Genomic DNA, 20,959 nt, shown 5'->3' on the forward strand with positions numbered 1-20,959 from the left:
TATGATATGAAAAATTATAATAAATTTATATGATTACTTTTATTTCACAATTGTTGGTTTCGCATAAAATTATATGAGTTTCAAAAGCGAAGCATAGGATTTTTTATTAGTTATTTATAAATGGTTAAAATAACAATAAAATTTATATAATAAGTGAGGTTCAATAACTTTTATTAGTTTGATATTTTTCAATAACTTTTACTTCCAACTAAGGATAGTTTAATATAAAAAACAATCAAATGTTTAGTGCTATTACTTTGTGTTTAAATAAACAATAATAAAAAAGTTATTCCATTCAATTATTATAATGAGTTTCAATGGCTTTTACATCGACATGGTGACTCAAAATATATAGAAAGGTTTTCTTGATTAATAAAATGACATTTTAATCTGCATGGATAATTAGCCTAGGAAGTTAGGATGTGAACTGATTTTTGTTATTTTTTAATTTTCTTTTTATTAAATTTATATTATTTCTTGATACTTATGAATTATGTTATGTATAACTAGAAGTAACGTATAAAATTAGTAATTTTCATATAACCAATCAAAACAAAAATTTTATAAAGGAAGTTAATGAATCTTGTTTTGTATGAAAATCATGACTAACAATTTTATTTCAAAGTAATTTGGAATTTTTTTGTATGAAATTTATCTTTCTTTTTTCTATTTATAAGTGATTTGTAATTAATTATGGAATTAGATATTTTTATAATTAATTATCAGTATATTATTATTTATATTTAATTAGTTTTTATTGGTTAATAACTTATTAATGAAACTTGTAGCTCCTAAAATTGATGATAAATTTATTGTATTTGTATTTATCATCGTTTTTTATTTTTCTAAATTATAATATTTTTATTCTATTATAATGCATATAAATTTTCTATTGATAAGCACTCCAATTAAGGAAGTGATAATAAAAATAAATTGAAGAAATTTAGAGCAATAAAAAATTGAAAAGTTAATAATACAAATTAGTTTACAAGAAATTTTTTATCAATCAACCGGTCTTACAATTATTGTTTTTTCTAAAGATATCAACAAAAATGTATTATTTCCATTCAAGCACTTTAAATATTTGTGTTTTTTAATTAAATAAAATATTTACTTTATTTTTATTAGAAATTTTGTTTTATAATTCATTTAAGGAAATCATAATAAATTTATTAACGGAGAAGTATTATAATGTTTTTGAAAAATAAGTAAAAAATTATACATCGATGATAATTTAAGTATTTTTTTAACGAAATTATAAATATGAATTACAGTAATAATCAAGTATTATATCAATATATAAAAAAATTATTTAATAATTAACTAACAAACTAGAATATAAATAAATAAATTCAAAATAAAATTAAATCAAACCCACATATAATAAAACTTCAATCGAAAACCTTAAGATTTTAAATAAATTTTTTAATTATTAATATTTTATTACAATTAATAAAAAATATACATATTGTTGAAATGCAAAGTTTTAAAATTTTTTTAATTTTAATTTGAAATAAACCGAAGTAAAGAATACATACATAGAAGAATATATACATAAAGAATTTTGGTGCTAATTATATAAAAACAAATATTTATTAAAAACTTCATCGATAATATATCGCATAATATTTTTATAACCAAATATTAATTATTTTTGTATTAAATCATATACATGTGTCACGTCAAGCGTGTAAAAAAAGAGTAGGCAAGATATTCTAATCTCACATCGCACATGAAAAGAAAATTATTGGAGTTTAAAAAATGTTGGTATTACACATTTTGATAAGTCGATTTTGAAGAGAAAAGATAATGATCACGTGATAAGTAGTATTAAAGTAGACTTTGAATATTTAATTCATGCCAAGTGTTTTGAGGATATTTTAATCCCACATCGGACAAGAAACGTGTAAAAGGAACTAGTATTTAAGAGAAAACTTTGATCACAACTCGCCAATAAACGCTGAATTTTTTCCCCTATAACATCGAAATTGTCCAACTATACCATAATAATTCGTATTACATGCTTTTTTCAATTTTTTTTTCTAACGGTTTTGATTTTTTTTTTTGGGGGACAAATAAAGTAAATCCCAAAGAAATAATTGGATATCATTATTTGCCTATGCTTGCTGATAATTAGTGTATGTCGGGTCATCAAAAGAATATTGAATTGTATATTAACATCAATATATTCAACATTTTGGCAGTTATGGCATGAAGAAAACGACACGGTACATGTTACATGATATATTATATACATATATATAAGTTATTTAATCTTTTAAGATATTTTCAAATCAAAACAAAATAAAAATTATACATATAAAATTAGCGTCAAGAAAAATTATCAATAAAATTCGAACAAAAAAATCATTTAGGTTGAGACTTGAGACTAACAAATTTACTAAATCCAGCCAATCTCTTTTTGTTGGTTAATATATTTCTTTCTTGCGTTAGAAAAGATGCCAAGACTTTGTTAGACAAACAAGTCGTTGCCTTTGGTTGTTGTATGATAGAATTTTGATTTTCTCAAACCTTTTTGTTTTTCTTACTCAACCTCCAAAGAACAAATGTCTTGCTTCACTAGAGTTGAAAACTTTAGTTTGCTTTTTTCGGATAGAAAATCTAAGCAGTGAAAGGGACAAGAATTTTTACTTTACTTGTTGAAGTCTTATGCTAAATGGGGACAACATACTGTAACATGCAAGGCAAGTTAGCAAAATACCATAACGATTCATAGCTAATTTGTGCAAACCTAATCACCAGAACATTCTGCAAACCATTTCATTAGTAACCTCAAAATAACCCACATTTCCCTCTGACACAAAATCATGGCTGCTGAATCATTCGCCTTTAACATTGCAGAAAAAGTCCTTGATAAACTAGCCACTATTGCCTATCAAGAAATTTGTCGAGTTTGTGGTGTCCAAAGTGACCTTGAGAAGCTTAAGAAGACGTTAACTACTATCAAAGCTGTGCTTTTGGATGCTGAAGAAAAACAGACTCATGACAATCAGCCGCGGATTTGGCTACAAGAGGTGACGGATGCCTGTTATGATGCAGAAGATGTGTTGGATGAATTTGAAATTGAAGCATTGCGGAGGCAAGTTCTGAAACAGAGGGGCTTTGGAAAGAAGGTAACCAATTTCTTTTCAAGCTCAAACCCAATTGCATTTCGCTTTCGGATGGCCCATAAGATGAAAAAAGCTACTGAGAGGTTTGGTGAGATTGCTGCTTTGAAAAATAACTTTCATCTCACTGAAAGACATGATGGCACTAGCCATGTCGTGCGCTTGGACAGAGAAACCCACTCCTTTGTACAAGCAGCAGATATAATCGGCAGAGATGAAGACAAAAAAAAAATCATAACAACTTTGATGCAAGATCCAACAGATGGAAAAGACACACCTGTGCTTCCTATAGTTGGAATTGGAGGTCTTGGAAAGACTGCCCTTGCAAAGTTGGTGTTCAATGATGAAAGCGTGGGTAGGCATTTTGACTTGAAGATGTGGGTGTGTGTTTCAGATGATTTTGATTTGAAACGCTTACTAATAAAAATGATTAAAGCTGCAAATGTGGTCAATGGCCAATTTAGTAGCATGAATTTAGAGCAATTACAGAAGGCCCTCAGAGATTATTTGGATGGGAAAAAGTATTTACTCATTCTAGATGATATATGGAACAAGGATCCTGTGAAGTGGAATGACGTGAAACAGCTGTTAGTGGGAGGAGGTAGCGGAAGCAAAATTGTAGTCACCACTCGTAGTACCCAAATTGCAGAGATGATGGGCACAATTCCAGCACACAATTTGCAAGGTCTTGATGAGAAGGAAGCTTTGTCAGTGTTTCTCCAATTTGCATTCAAGAAAGGAGAAGTGAATCTATCTCCGAAACTAGTGAAAATTGGGGAAGATATAGTCAAAAAATGCAATGGAGTTCCATTGGTTTTGAAGACACTTGGGAGTCTGCTTCTCTCCAAAACTTCAGAGCATGATTGGAAACTCGTGAGAGACAGTGAAATGTGGAAATTAGTGGAGGAGCAAAATAACATTTTTCCTGTTTTGAAATTGAGTTATGATGAATTGCCTCTACATCTTAAACAATGTTTTGTATTACTTTCAGTCTTTCCAAAGGATCATCAATTTTGTAGTTTGGAGGTGATCCAATTTTGGATGGCTTATGGTTTGCTTCAACCCTCCAATGAAAATGAAGACCTAGAAGATATTGGTAGGCGTTACTTGAACGATCTATCATCGAGATCTTTTTTTCAAGATTTTGTTAAAGAATTGTCTTTTCATTCTTTTAAAGTGCATGATCTTCTACATGATCTTGCAATAGCAGTGACAAAGAATGAGTGCTGCACATTTAACTCTTTGAAGCAAAATATTCCCCAAGGGGTTCGACATTTGTACATTGACAACTCGGATTTTCTTGAAGAAAACCCTTTTGGGTTGCTTGATGTTGATAAGTTATGTCATGTGCGCACATTTTGCTTCAAAAATATGAAAAAGGGCCCTAGTAGTGAATCATTTTTAAAAAAATGCCTCTCAAGGTTCCATAATTTGCGAGTGCTAAATCTAGACGGGTGTAGTTTTGAGGCATTGCCAAGAAATATTGGTAATTTGAAGCATTTAAGGTATCTTGACCTTAGAGCATGTTCCAATATCAAGAAACTTCCGAATTCCATATGTAAGTTACAGAGTTTGGAAACTCTGATTATCTGTGGTAAAGGAATTGAAGAGTTTCCCAAAGGTATGAGATACATGATCAGTCTCAGAATGTTAATGATGAGTACAAGACAAAGGGTTCTATCTGAGAATGGCTTTGAACACTTGAAATCTCTTCGGTTTTTGGCAATTGGAAACTGTCAAAATTTAGAATATTTGTTTGAAGGGATTCAGAACCTCAAATATCTTCATTCCTTGACGATTTGGGCATGCAGAAACTTGATCTCGCTACCGCATGGTTTGAAATCTTCAACCACATTAAAACGTCTGATAATTTGGTATTGTGAAAAGCTTGATCTTATGACATTGGGATTGGAAGGGAGAGAAAAAGAAGATGATGATAATCAAGATTACCTTGTTGGCAGTGGATTGCGCCTTCAAACGTTGATCATTAGGGGGTTACCAAAGTTGGAGGCATTACCCCAATGGCTTCTTTTAACATCTGCTGACACCTTGCAAACATTGGGACTTGGAGAATGTGAGAATCTCACAACGTTATCAGAGAGGCAGGATCTCACATCACTTGAAAAATTGAAGATTGAGGATTGCCCGAAGTTGTCATCTCTGCCACAGCGGATGCCACGCCTCAAACGCTTGGAAATTGTAGGAAGTACGATTTTGAGAAAAAGATGCCAACCAGAAATGGGGGAGGATTGGGCCAAGATTGCTCATGTCTCTAAAATACGGATTGATGGCAATGAAATCTCATCATCAAAGGAATGATCGACCTGACGATTTGCTAGGTAACAATTAATTTTTCCATTTTTTTCTTCCAATTCAATATTCTTTCTTTTCTCCACATATATATATTTTTTTAAATTTTTTTTATAAGCTTTTCAAAGAAATAATACAAGCGATTTAAGACGTTAGTATAGAAATCAATGTTTAGGATTCAATTAACTAGCAATATGACCTGCTTCCATTTTAAACTATGAAAAGATAAATCGTAGTTGTTTATCTCCATTTTCTTTTTTTTTTTATTCTCAAAATAAACTGCTAATTTGTATTGCTACATTTTTCACTTTTGTTTGTTTCTTTGTGTACATATTTTATTTACATTTTAGTTCACATATTTTACTAAAGAAAAATGTTGGTCAATTTAGCATTCTTTAGAAATTTTCATAAATCCTAATTGGCTTCATTGATGTTCAGTGGCAGTGCGTATCTCTCGGTGGCCGGACCAAACTACTCGTCTTCTTGCAATCTCTAAAGTTGAGTCCAGGGATGCTCTTGGTTGCCACGTGTCTGGTTGTTGTTGTGTAATTATGTTTTTACTTGTAATTTCTTTTCTTTGTTCATTTGTTGGATTGTTCAAGATTTGGTTCCCACGTGTCCCGGTTGTTGTTGTATGATTGTGTTGTAATTTCGTTTCTTTGCTCGTTTGTTGGTGTGTTCAAAATTTGGTATGCGCTTCTTTCTTTTGGACTTAAATGTCACAAAAACTTTATATTATGTATTTATTTATTGCTTTTTATTTTTTTTATTATAATTTCTCATCTTTCTACAATAATTTTTTTATTAAAAACAATTTTCTATTCCTAATATCAATGTTAGTATTATAATTTTAATCTCATTTTATAATTATTTTTAATTTATCGAAATTAATTTCACAATCTAAAAGTCCAATTGTTATTATTTTGGTTGATGATTATGTGTAGTTTTTCTCCAAAAGATTTTTCAAGAACATTAATTCCAAGATGCCTTCCAGTTTCAAGCAAAATCTTTTTTATGGTTTCTTAATGTATAATGCTTGAAAAGTATTTCCTCTATCTATATATTTGACTATATCCCATATAGACTTAGTCTTATACATAGGATAAATTGTCTATCAAATCAATAAACTGAGTTCGATTCAAGTTGGATCTTGAATAAATATTTTAAGATTTAAATTTTGTTTAAGTTATTATTTTATCAATTAAAAATCTTTTATTTAAATTTAATTGAAAACTATTTTTAAATATTAATAAAATAATATTTTTTTCATAATAACCAAACTTATACGAGACTCATGGGCAAGCCAGGTTGGATCTTAGGCAAAGATTCAAAAGTGTCAACTAGATATTGGTCCAGTCTATGAAGACCATAGTTCCACATTTTTATTTGACCGTTAAATATTCATAGTTTACTCACAACTACAAATAAAAATTGTTTCTTTTCATTTCCCTAGCCCCATGTTAATTGCCGTGAATGTAAGTCTATTGTAACTAATTTTTTGTTTTAATTGTAGATTATGGTTTTATATTAGCATAACTAATTTTATAATCTACCACTCTTGTAGTAAGGCTCATTTTATAGATATTTTTAAGGAAAAATGCCGCTTTTCTTAAAAAAAAAAAATAAATGGAATAAATAAAAAATATAAGCCCAAATTCGATACATGTGATAAAATCCTTGAAAAAAATAATTCTTTTTTTGCATTCCTAATTCTTTAAACATTCAAAGAGATACTCATTTTAATTTTTTTGCATTCCATTCTTTTTTATTTTATTTTTTCTAATATTTTTCAAAACTAAATTTTTTATATTTCATAAAAATATGAAAAGAAAAAAAAAAGAAAATGAATACCAAAAATATTACGTCAAATTATGATAATAGTACCTATATTCTATGGAAATTTAAAATTTAATCTCTCTATTATTATTCTTAAAAATATAATTCTTATATCATAATTTTAGTCCAATCATTGACTCTATTAAATTTTTATCATTAAAAATACTGATATAATTATTACCTTGAAAATGTAGGCATTGATCTTGCTAATGTAGCATTGACTTTACTATTGGTATTGATTTTACTCACATGATAAAATTGATGAATGAACTCATATTTCATGATTTTTTTTTAAATCAAGTTTTAATTTTAAAAAATAAATTTATTTCTTATTTTTTTAAAAAATTAAATTTATTTTTTCCAATATTTATTTTTTAAAAAAGAATATTTATTTTATTTTTTTAAATCAAATTTCAATTTTAAAAAATTAATTTTATATTTTTATAATTTTTTTAAATTCCACTTTTTAATAAATGTTAAATTTATTTTTTCCAATATTTTGATTTAAAATATCATATTTTTAATTTTTAATAAAATTTATTTTATTTTAATTTTAATATTTCAAAAAATTTAGAATTTCATGAGAATAATAAATTTAATTTTTTCAATATTTTGATTTTTTAAAAAATAATTTATTTTTTGAAAATTTTGAAAATTTGTTTGAAGGGTTTCAAAACCTCACATACCTTCATGTATTGGCGGTAAAAAAAAGTTTAGTTGAGGATTTGTTAGATAAGAACTGATTTTCCAACTTTTTCTCAATCATATTACGTACGTATATTTTGATTATAATACTACAATTATTCATTCAAAATAAAAATTTATGTAAGGTTCCATTATATATAACCGTGAATTTCATATAAAATTTTAATGAATGCCACATAATATAAAATTGTAATTAATTAATTACACTATGATCATTATAAATGAAGCGCTCATTTTATTCACATCTTTTACTAAAAAAAAAAAAAATTGGCCACATTAGCATTGTTTAGAATTTTAGTAAATCAACTTATATAATATAAAACAAAAAAATTTTGTACATATTTTTTAATAATTGATTTCAATAAATTCAGGATGACAAAGATAAGTAAAAAAGTAAAAAAAAAATCAAATCTCATTCCTTTGATATATTTCAATCAATGGTTAAAAAAATGTAAAATTTTTTTAGTTTTACACTATGTAAATTGATCATTTATATATGTGTGTGTGTGTGTGTATATATATATATATATATATATATATATATATGATTTACTTACACTAGTATAAAAGTTAATTTTTTATCTTTAGATCACAATGATTAAATTTAAGTGTTATAGATTTAATTTTGATCCAATAGTCAAATTGTGTAAGTTTTACACTAATATAAGGGGATACTTATTCATATATATATATATATATATATATATATATATATATATATGAGTATTGATCCATTTGCATTAATATAACTTTTATATTTTTCTTGACCTTTGAATCAAAATTAAATATATGACCCATTTGAATCAAAATAATAGTTTTAAATTTAATAATTTTAATTCAAGAATTCAAAAAAGTATAAAAGTTACACAAATGTAAATTGATCCATTTTCTTTCTCTCTTTATATATAAAACTCTCCATTCATTATAATAGTAAGTGATTCTAAGAATATAATTATTGTTAAAAAATTCAAGATAAAAAATATGCATCTTCATCACGAACTTTACAAAATTTGACAATGATCTTTCACTTGTATCTTTTGATCATAGTTTTCCTTTACAATCCGTAATTATATTTAATATGAAAGTTTCAAAGAACAAGAAAATGACTTCAAGGCTTTTTGCAAATGACATTTTTCTTAAAACTTATTTTGTCTCTATTAATTATGGTATGCAAAGTGGATATAACCGAAATATCTTCAAAATATAATAAAATTTTGTTCGATTTCACCTTGTACTTGCGATATCAAATCATTAAACATTATTTGATGAAAATGAAAACATCAACATTTGAACATTAATTTATGTGGAAATAATGTCAAAGTAACTTTATTTAAGAAATAATGGAAAAAAAGGAAAAAAGAATTTTTGTATTGTTCAATCTATTGAACTTTTCAAATGAATATTCACAATTTTTATTTATAGAAATTAAAACCTAAAATTATGATTTTTTTAATTATGTTATTTCAAGTAAAGATAACTTCTTTTATGCTATGTTTAGATATATATAAATAAAAAAAAAGAAATGAAATGAAAGTTTTTTAAAGGAAAAAAAAATTCTAACAACTATTGTTTGGATTAATAATGAAAAGAAAATAAAAGAATTTATTATAATATTTTTTTCCAATTATAACTTTTTTGTTATAAAATAACATATAATATACAAATATATCTTTTCACTATCAACTTATATAAACAAATCTTTTTAAACAAAAATGAACATGTTTAATATGGTAAAATGTATTAACTAGTTATTGATCTATTCTTAATTTTTTGTTTAATTTAATTTTTTAATTTATTTTAAAAATAATTTGGCTTGTTTTGTTGTTAAGACTTGAAAAATCATAAAATATTTATAAACTATGATGTTAAATAAAATACTCATAAAGAAATTATTTTTGTAGGAAGTGTTAGTTATATAATCAAATTTAATCTCATAATAAAAATATAGATATAATAATATTTTTATAAAAATAAAATTTTTTAACTTTTTTTCCTTAGCTTTTCCCTCAAATTGGAGTATTAAAAAAATGATGATTACAAAAAAAAAAAAAAAAACTAAAAGATATTGAGTTTTCATATTTTTTCTTTCTTTCAAATAAAAATTTATCTAAACAAAAGAAAAGTTTTTTCTATTTTCATTATTTTCTTTTATTTTCTTTCCACTCTCCTCAATTCAAACATAATATTAATAAGAAAGATACTTTTTGAATCATTAAAATTATATTAGTTCATTTAAATAATCATACTTTTTATTCCAAAAAAAATTATTTTTCACGTTTTAAAAAAATACAACTTTCAAAATTAGAGCAATTGACTCCCTTTGTACGAGCATCCAATTGCCTTAATGTAATTTTGTAATAGAACATTTTTTGCATAATCACTATAACTCTGATATTGAATCCTCCTTTAATTTATTTAGTTGACTTAAAAACATATAAATTTAAGTGATATAATCCTTAGTCTAATTAGGAACATTTAAGTTTGAGTTGGGTATACATGAACACATACTTCACAAGCAATGCATTTATCAAATTCAAAATGGATTTACCCACCGAAACGCTCTGATGCGATTAACTTTTCATAAGAGTATTGAATAGTTACGGGTAAATGATTTGCATGGGAAAAGGTAATCATGAAACCTTGACCAATGTACCTTGCTGCTTGGACTGTTTGGTGGCCATAATTCATAAACCCAGTAGTTTAGTCTAGTTGGAACATTTAAATTTGAGTCCTTAGTAAGCGAGCACCACCTGGATTTCCTTTATTATTTATAAACAAACTGAATGAAAAGCCAAGTTATATCAGTTATTTTGGAATTCCTTAGGATTTGTTCTTGTTGTGTCTGCAAGATCGAGGTTCATATAGCCTTACAATTGAATGCAGGAAAGGCAATTTAATGATCCCATTTTGCACATGTACATTAACAGCCCCTTTAAACACAAGATGGTGAGATAGAAACCAGCTTGTGTTTGGAAACAAGTCATGCAAACGACCTGGTGGACTTGCCTTAGTTAAGATATCAGCAAGTTGGTCAGAAAAGCTATATATCTAAGCTTTATGGAAACATGGGTATACCTGTAGTCAACTGTGATTATTAAATATTTTAATGAATTTCCTTGTCCATTTACAAGGAAGTTTTTCTTAGTACATTACATTTCATACAGAGCTTAAGCGTGCAAACTAAGTGTTAGATTAGCTTGGATTTTTTTTGCTTTTTTATTTTTTTGTAAGCAAAAAACTTGCTTTGCCCTTTTGGTGACTGATGCTATCCAATCATTCAAGCACCGCCACTAAAGATATCACCTCATCTACCTACTTGAGCAAGAGGACCATAGATGCAAAAACTAATGAACCACCCTTAGCCAACTACTGCAAGAAGGTGCCATCTAGCACGCTTGTGAAGCTTTTAAATGGTTGCACAGATGCTAGGATCAATTCTCTCTTTCACTAGGAATTGAGGTTTTTTTTTTTTTTTTTTAATAAATGGGTCTTCATCACTTCTACTTCAACTAACATTGCAATTTCATTACATTGCCTACAATCAACCCTGGCATTTTTAGAATTCGGATGTCAGACAGCTTTCTCAGTATGTCATTAACCATTAATCTTGCGTACCTCCACTGCTGCTAGCCTGCTACTTCTATTTGTAGTTTTGGTTTGGAGAGACGACATCTACATATTTGTATGTTTACTTAAATTGGCATCTGATGAAACATGCTTTCAGTTTTAGTTTTATGCACTCTCTCTTTTTCTAATTTATTTTTTAAATTGAAATCAACAATCTTCTGTGATGCAACTCTAATGTTCTCTATCTCTTGATAAAAAGTTGCATCACTCTTTTCTGTAATGAGAATGCATCAATGTAATAGTTTACAATGTGGTTGAATTCCCCTTCATATTGTTGAGCACTCTCCATACACATCTGTACAACCATGCATGTATGGGCAGAGAGAGGGAGAGGGACTATGGTGCTGAATGTTGTGGAGATAATTCTTTAAATGTTATAGTGAGGGAAAATGCCGAAGTGAAAAGAGGAGATCAGGACAATATCATACTGAATTAAACAAAAAGCTGTTCAAAATGGATGTTGAGAGGCTTTTTAGAAATTGAAAGCATTAAACATCAGTCAAAAGTAATTTTAAATATGTTGTTGTCTGAACTTCTCATAAAAGTCCTGGTTTTAGAAATAGTTGCTTTGCAAGGGTAGAGGTTGTGTCTGTCTTCCGCCTCTAGTCTAGCAGTTTATATAATGAGTTTGAGGTTCATTTGTAGAATCGATTGTGTCAACGTTAATGGAAAAATACAGTTACCCAGTCGAGAAAATGGTAGCTCGCCTTCATTTTTGTATTGACATATGGTGGACTAGAAGTGATTCAGTGTCATATTCTAGAACAGATTATTATTCATGTATCGACTTTTCCAACTGAAAAATAACTGACTAAAGTATTAGACAATGTCACGGCTATTCTAGAATTCTTTATGATTACTTTGGGAGTGTAAGTGATAGAGAGAGAAAGAACTAGAGTGTTTCCCTTGAGAGAACTAGTAAGGTGCTCGACTCCTTGTGTTTGTGGCTATACTGGAGACTGTTTGTGTTGAAAAGTTATTGTAGTGTATCTACTGTGCATGTGTTTGTGTGTGTCTCTGTTATGGCAATGATGTTTTATAAAGTTGATAGTTAACCAAATTACTCGGGTTAGTAACTCTACCCTTGTTTTAGCATAATGTTTTCTTATAAGTTTATTGAACACGTTTTACTCTTTTCTCAATTGTGTGACATAAGGACAGATGTTTGCTAGTTACTGTTTACCTATTTGGATTGATTGAAGGTAATATGAATTGAGACCGGATGATCCGCCGTATGCTGCCAAGTTCTATGACTGCTGCGGGGCCGAGGACCCTGAGGCTTTAGGCTGCACTACCAGTTTCCATGTCTCTTATGACGATGACTGACGTGTTATATCCCCTACTCCTTTTCATTGACCTGAATGTTCTCTGAAGATTAAATCTGTATATTTCTGCATATATAAATGTTGACTGTCCTCGTGTTGTCCTTCATTAATGTGTCACGAGAGAATTGGCTGTCTAATTTATGTTCTATGTTCGTGTTCCTGGATTTCCAGAATGTGGGGTTAGTATGGTTTGAATTTCACTGGATTTAACATGTGTGGTTCTGCCCTATAATTGATTACGAATGTTGCAGGACAGCAAGTGCCAAAGCCCTAAATGTACTCAATGTAAATTTTACATGACATGTTAAATTTTCGTCCTTTTTTACGTAAAAAGTAAAAAGAAAGGAAATTCTGTAATTTTGGTGATCTAGGGCTTGGCTTCTCAATAATTTATTAAACTTTCTGAAAAAGTCAGAGCTGTCAACCCTTGAGCTTAGCTGCAAAATATGTACGAAAAAAAAATCTGTTTTATCCTGTAACTGATCATTTGTGACTGGTGGACATATGTAAAATTAGAGGCGTAAATAATATATCAATATTTATAAGTTATTTAAATTTAATTTAATTATTGTTGAGTTTGGTTTAAGTAGCTTGATTTATTGAACATATCGAATTTAAATATTTTAATACTTTATTCGAGTAATTTGTAACTTAATCAAATTTTTAAATTTTAATATATTTATATTATTTTAATTAAAAAATTATTATTTTATTTTGATATATATCACTTTGAATTCAAACTTGAGTTCGAATATATAATTGAGTTTGAAATTGAGCATAATAATTATTGTTGAGTTGGGTTTAAGTAGCTTGATTTATCGAACATATTGAATTCAAATATTTTAATACTTTATTCGAGTAATTTGTAACTTAATCGAATTTTTAAATTTTAATATATTTATATTATTTTAATTAAAAACTTATTATTTTATTTTGATATATATCACTTTAAATTCAAACTTGAGTTCGAATATATAATTGAGTTTGAAATTGAGCATAATAATTAAGTTTATTTTTTATTAAATGAGTTTAATTGAATAAGTTTGAATAATTTAATTTTTATTTCAAGTTGAGTTTGAACTTAAAAATTAAAATTCGACCAAATTTGATTTGAATTAAAGCAACAAATTTTGAGTTGAGTTTGACCTTGAACTTTTTGTTATATTGATTCAACTCGATTACAATTGAATAAACAAAACCACCTGGCAAGATCAATTACCCATGTTTTGTTTGATTGTTTATTATTAAGGTTTATTAAGGATTATCTTAGGCTTGCAGTTCAGCTGTGAGAACCAACTTATTGGAGTAAAGGGTTTTCATTTTTGGTAGAGGCAAGAAGAAAACAAATGCCAGATTTTCCTTAATATTTATAGAGATTAGTTGGCTAAACAATATTTAATTAGGCCAAATCGATCAAAAATCTAACGAAGTTACAAAACCTCTTAGCTATATATAAATATTCTATGCAAGATTATATAATTATTTGTAATTACCAAGGTCGATAAAAATAAAAATGAGTATGAAATAGTCTATTAAGATTTATATCTAATTACATTTTTTATAAAGTCACGCGTATAAACATATATAAGAGAAATTACAAACTTATAATCATAATAAAATATTAAATTTATTAAATTAAAATCATACAAATAAATCACTCAATACATAACTGAATAAATCCAATATAAATTTGGATCAATCCACACAAGATAGGATTTGAATATGAAATCTCAATAAAGAGTTGCTAAGACAATTTCATCCCAAATTTCTCATGATGAGATAAGATAAATACTCTTTTAGCTCCAATAACCCATTGCAATATTTATTTCTCTCTTTGTTTTTAAATAAATATGGAAATTAAAGAATTTTAAAAAAAATTTTTAATTTGTTAAAAGGTAAAATAAGATATTAAAAATATAATTAAAAAAAACAGTAAAAAGAAATCATCACAGGGGGCATGACTGATGAGCCTCATTACTATTATCACATGCATCAAATTAGTTTCCTTTTCTTTTTGCCATTATTGGGCCAGTGACATGAATTAATTTGAAATTTTCTTTTTGTCCTACAATGATTAGCTAACTAATCCTTCCCAATTAAATTTTGTTATAAATAACATTTTTATTCATAATAGCTTGGATTCAAGCTTTTTAAGTTCCAGCATTTAGATCAATGATAAATGTATTTATTTTCTCAATTAATAAATCGAATTTGAATCTTTCTCTGAAAAATAAAATTTTTTAACTTGGAGCTTATATGGTTTTTTTATTAAATCATTAATTGATAGAAGATTACAAACAAAAAGAAAAGAGAACAGAAAATGAGGAAAAAAACTGGCAGAAAATGGGAAAATTATAATGTGGACTCACCAACCAATGGACCAATTGATTTAAGGGGAATCCAGCATATGGAGCATGCATAATGGGACATTATTCATGTCACATAGGATTATTAATATATCCTAACCAATTTACATCAATTCGAAACCCTTTAGTAATCATGAAAAAAACGTTGCAAAAATCTATTATCTGTCTGTCTTATATGATTTAATGTTTCTTATTTATTATATAAGTTTTAGTTGAATCATAAAACTTTGTTTATTAATTTAAATAGCAAAAAAAAAAAGAAAAAGGTGCAGCTAATATTGAGCCCGAAGTTCTCCCAGCAAGCCATTTATGCAATGCAAGGCCTCATTTTGAAGTTTAATTTTTTTTTTTATTGAGGTTTTTAGTTGAGGTAAGTGAAACCTTGATAATTCTCAATTAGATAACATGTATTTTTTTTTTTAGTGGTAAGAAGTTTTTAAGCTTTAATTTGTTTAGTATTTTTTAAGTCGATATAAATAGGTTTATGCATTTTAAATTTAACGAATTCATAAATAATTATTTTTTTGATATATTTTTAATAATTTTATAAAGAGGGGATATAAGTTCAAGTAGTTTTAAAATTTACATAATTGTGTCAATTTCAATGACTTTTACGTCCGACTAAAATGGCATGATGGCTGAAAATGTACTAAGGGAGATTTTTCTTGATCAATAAATGAAAATTCAGTTGCATGGATAGTTACTTAGGCTATGAAATTAGGGTGTGAATTGATTCTCGGTATTTGTGTTTGTTGTTTTTTTTTTTTTTTTTGTAATTTCTTTCTATTAGATTTATATTATTTCTTGATGCTTTATGAATTATTTTATGTTTGATTAGAAGTAACAAATAAAATTCATAGTTTCCAGATAACCAATCAAAACATAAAATTTTATAAAGAGGGTCAATGAATTTTATTTTGTATGAAAATCATGACTTATAATTTCATTTCTAAGTAATTTGGATTTTTTTGGTATGAAATTTATCTCTTTCTTTTTCTATTTATAAGTGATTTGTAATTGTAACTGATTGTGGAATTAGATATCAACAAAAATGCATTATTTCCATTCGAGCACTTTAAATATTTGTTTTTTTAATTAAATAAAATGTTTATTTTATTTTAATTAGAAAATTTTTCTTATAATTCATTTAAGGAAATCATAATAAATTTATTAATGGACAAGTATTATAACTTAAGCATATTGTTAAAATGCAAAGTTTTAAATTGTTTTTGTAAAATAAAGTTGGAAATAAACCAAAGTAAAGAATACATACATAGAAGAATATACATAAAGAATTTAGGTGCTAATTATGTAAAAATAGTTATATATTAAATAATATTTTATAAACAAATATTATATAGTATTAATTTTTTCTGTATTAAATTATACAGGTGCAAGACGCGGGAAAGGAACTAATATTTAGGAAAAGTCTTGGCATATAATTTTACTATACATTAGTCTCATTCAAATTCTACTAAATCCCGAAGAAATTTGGATATCATTATTTGCCTATGCTTGCTGATAGTTAGTGTATTGCCAGTCATCAAAAGAATACTGAATTGTATATTAACATCAATATATTCAACATTTTGGTCGTTATGGGACGAAGGGAAAGACAGAGTATGAATGAAACAGATGGAATCGATAGATTTGCCGCTCAATTTCCTGTAACGGATGAAGAAGCCGCTGTGGAAAGAGATAAAAATTCTCAGTAAAAAAAAAAATGAAAAAGTAAATTCCCAGCATTGGATGCCAGCTGCCCATCACCATTGATATTGGATGCCAGCTGCCCTTCACTATTGACCAAACTCATTTCCTCATTTTTCCAAGTCAACTTGGAATTTAACTCACAGTGGCTTCTTCGTCTCTTACGGGGTAATTCCATCTGTTTCTGTTTCTGTTTCTTTCTCTAATTCCTTCTTATGCTTCTTGTTTAGTTCCGTCTATAAAACTTATCAGCAAAAAGACTAAGCACAAAACATTTTCCCCCTCCCACTTATGGCTGAATTCTTCGCCTTTAACATTGCTGAAAATGTCCTTTCCAAACTAATCAATATTGCCTATCCAGAAATTCGCTTCGCTTGGGCTGTTCAGAGTGACCTTGAGAAGCTTAAGACAACTTTAACTACTATCAAAGCTGTGCTTTTAGATGCTGAAGAAAAACAGGCTCATCAGAATCAGCTGCAGGTTTGGCTACAAGAGTTGAAGAATGCCTGTTATGTCGCGGAAGATGTGTTAGATGAATTTGAAATCGAAGCATTGCGGAGGCAAGTTCTTAAACAGAGAGGCATTGGAAGCAAGGTAAGCAATTTCTTTTCGAGCTCAAATCCACTTGCTTTTCGATTTAGGATGGTCCATAAGACTAAAAAAGTTACTGAAAGGTTTGGTGAGATTGCTGCTTTGAAAAATAATTTTCATCTCACTGAAAGACATGATGGCACTAGCCATGTCGTGCGCTTGGATAGAGAGACCCACTCCTTTGTGCGAGTAGCAGATATCATTGGCAGAGATGAAGAAAAACAAAAAATCATAACAACTATGATGCGAGATCCAACAGATGGGCAAGACATATCTGTCCTTCCTATAGTTGGAATTGGAGGACTCGGAAAAACTGCCCTTGCAAAGTTGGTGTTCAATGATGAATGTGTGGGTAGGCATTTTGAGTTGAAAATGTGGGTGTGTGTTTCAGATGATTTTGATTTGAAAACGCTAATGATAAAAATGATTAAAGCTGCAAAGGGGAAGAGGGTCGATTGTGGTAACATGGATTTAGAGCAATTACAGAAGGACTTCCGAGATTGTTTGGATGAGAAAAAGTATTTACTCATTTTAGATGATGTATGGAATGAGGATCCTATCAAGTGGAATGAATTGAAACAGCTGTTAGTGGGAGGAGGTAGCGGAAGCAAAATTGTAGTCACCACTCGTAGTACCCAAATTGCAGAGATGATGGGCACAATCGCAGCACACTATTTGCAAGGTCTTGATGAGAAGGAAGCTTTGTCAGTGTTTCTCCAATTTGCATTCAAGAAAGGGGATGTGAATCTATCTCCGAAACTAGTGAAAATTGGGGAAGATATAGTCAAAAAATGCAATGGAGTTCCATTGGTTTTGAAGACACTTGGGAGTCTGCTTCTCTCCAAAACTTCAGAGCATGATTGGAAACTTGTGAGAGACAGTGAAACGTGGAAATTAGTGGAGGAGCAAAATAACATTTTTCCTGTTTTGAAATTGAGTTATGATGAATTGCCTCTACATCTTAAACAATGTTTTGCATTACTTTCAGTCTTTCCAAAGGATCATCAATTTTATAGTTGGGAGGTGATCCAATTTTGGATGGCTTATGGTTTGCTTCAACCCTCCAATGAAAATGAAGACCTAGAAGATATTGGTAGGCGTTACTTGAACGATCTATCATCAAGATCTTTTTTTCAAGATTTTGTTAAAGAATTGTCTTTTCAGTCTTTTAAAGTGCATGATCTTCTACATGATCTTGCAATAGCTGTGACAAAGAATGAGTGCTGCACATTTAACTCTTTGAAGCAAAATATTCCCCAAGGGGTTCGACATTTGTGCATTGACAACTCGGATTTTCTTGAAGAAAACTCTTTTGGGTTGCTTGATATTGATAAGTTATGTCATGTGCGCACATTTTGCTTCAAAAATATGAAAAAGGGCTCTAGTGGTGAATCCTTTTTTAAAAAATGCCTTGCCAGGTTCCATAATTTGCGAGTACTAAATCTAGAAGGGTCTAGTTTTGAGGTATTGCCAAGAAATATTGGCAGTTTGAAGCATTTAAGATATCTTAACCTAAGAGGCAATTCCAATATAAAGAAATTTCCGAATTCCATATGTAAGTTACAGAGTTTGGAAACTCTGCTTATCAGTAGTGAAGGATTTGAAGAGTTGCCCGAAGATATGAGATACATGATCAGTCTCAGAATGTTATTTATAAGTACAAGACAGAGGGTTCTATCTGAGAATGGCTTTGAGCACTTGAAATCTCTTCGGTTTTTGATGATTGGAAATTGTGAAAATTTAGAATATATGTTTGAAGGAATTCAGAACCTCACATCTCTTCATAGCTTATTGATTTGTACATGCAGAAACTTGATCTCGCTACCGCATGGTTTGAAATCTTCATCCGCATTAAAACATCTGATAATTGGGGATTGTGAAAAGCTTGATCTTAAAATGACATTGGGATTGGAAGGGAGAGAAAAAGAAGATGATAATCAAGATTACCTTGTTGGCAGTGGGTTACGCCTTCAAACGTTGAGCATTGGGGGGTTACCAAAGTTGGAGGCACTACCCCAATGGCTTCTTTTAACATCTGCTGACACCTTGCAAGCCTTGGTACTTGAACGATGTGAGAATCTCACAACGTTATCAGAGAGGCAGGATCTCACATCACTTGAAACATTGGATATTGAGGATTGCCCGAAGTTGTCATCTCTGCCAGAGCGGATGCCATGCCTCAGACGCTTGGAAATTGAAAGAAGTCCGATTTTGAGAGAAAGATGCAAACCAGAAACGGGGGAGGATTGGTCCAAGATTGCTTATGTCTCTAAAATAAGGATTGATGGCAGTGAAATCTCATCATCAAAGGAATGATCAACCTGACGATTTGCTGGGTAACAACTAATTTTTCCATTTTTTTTCTTCCAATTCAATATTCTTTCTTTTCTCCATATATATATATATATATATATATATATATATATATATATATATACATGTAAATTTTTTAAAAAATTTTTATAAGCTTTTCAAAGAAATAATACAAGTGATTTAAGACGTTAGTATAGAAATCAATGTTTAGGATTCAATTAACTAGTAATATGACCAGCTTACATTTTAAAGTATGAAAAGATAAATCGTAGTTGTTTATCTCCATTTTCTTTTTTTTTTTCTAAAAATAAATTGCTAATTTGTATAGCTACATTTTCACTTTTTTTTGTTTGTTTTTGTACATTTTTATTCACATTTTAGTTCACATATTTTACTAAATAAAAATGTTGGTCAATTTAGCATTCTTTAGAAATTTTCATAAATCCTAATTGGCTTCATCGATGTTGAGTGGCAGTGCATATCTCAATATCATTTGGTATGCGGTCGGGCTCGTCTTGGTGGCTGGACCAAACTACTCCTCTTCTTGCAATCTCTAAAGTTAAGTCCAAGGATGCTCTTAGGTTGCCACGTGTCGGTTGTTGTTGTATAATTGTGTTATGACCTGTAATTTCTTTCTTTGTTCATTTGTTGGATTGTTCAAGATTTGGTTCCCACGTGTCCTGGTTGTCGTCGTCGTTGTTGTATAAATTGTGTTGTAATTTCTTTTCTTTGCTCGTTTGTTGGTTTGTTCAAGACTTGGTATGCTCTTCTTTCTTTTGGACTTAAATGTTACAAAAACTTCATATTATGTATTTATTTATTTCTTTTTACATTATTTCCTTATTTTTTTAATATGTAATAATATTATAGATTACATTCTTTCACCTGTATAATTCTTATTTTTCAATCTCTAAACTTTTTTTATTTTCTAATACATTAAAAGGAATTTATGATATGATATAGTTGAGATACCTTTTTATTTAGTTATATCGCAACTTTTCATCTTTCTATCATAAATTTTTTTATTAAATACATTATTCTATTCTTAATA

At 28.7% G+C, this 20,959-nt stretch overlaps 2 protein-coding genes across 3 annotated transcripts; both read left to right on the forward strand.

The window, feature by feature from the left end:
- The first annotated feature begins 2,320 nt into the window (after nucleotides 1-2,320).
- LOC111294298 (putative disease resistance protein RGA1) lies at nucleotides 2,321-20,743 on the forward strand. Of its 2 annotated transcripts, none has more exons than XM_089743221.1 (2): nucleotides 2,321-5,467; nucleotides 5,877-6,172. In XM_089743221.1, exon 1 carries the CDS (start codon nucleotides 2,829-2,831, stop codon nucleotides 5,445-5,447), a length of 2,619 nt encoding a protein of 872 aa, XP_089599347.1. In that variant the 5' UTR covers nucleotides 2,321-2,828; the 3' UTR covers nucleotides 5,448-5,467; nucleotides 5,877-6,172. The 2 variants fall into 2 exon arrangements, with proteins under 2 accessions (XP_089599347.1, XP_089599346.1); XM_089743220.1 differs by lacking the exon at nucleotides 5,877-6,172 and adding an exon at nucleotides 20,384-20,743 and having other exon boundaries at nucleotides 2,323-5,467.
- On the forward strand, nucleotides 17,104-20,743 carry LOC149514969 (putative disease resistance protein RGA1). Its single transcript, XM_089743222.1, has 2 exons — nucleotides 17,104-19,931; nucleotides 20,384-20,743. The coding sequence occupies exon 1, from the start codon at nucleotides 17,296-17,298 to the stop codon at nucleotides 19,909-19,911; it is 2,616 nt and encodes an 871-aa protein (XP_089599348.1). The 5' UTR covers nucleotides 17,104-17,295; the 3' UTR covers nucleotides 19,912-19,931; nucleotides 20,384-20,743.
- Nucleotides 20,744-20,959: the final 216 nt, after the last annotated feature.

The sequence above is a fragment of the Durio zibethinus genome, chromosome 14 (assembly GCF_047325235.1).
Source record: "Durio zibethinus cultivar Kanyao isolate XHJ-2024 chromosome 14, ASM4732523v1, whole genome shotgun sequence".
NCBI classification, from domain to species: Eukaryota; Viridiplantae; Streptophyta; class Magnoliopsida; order Malvales; family Malvaceae; genus Durio; species Durio zibethinus.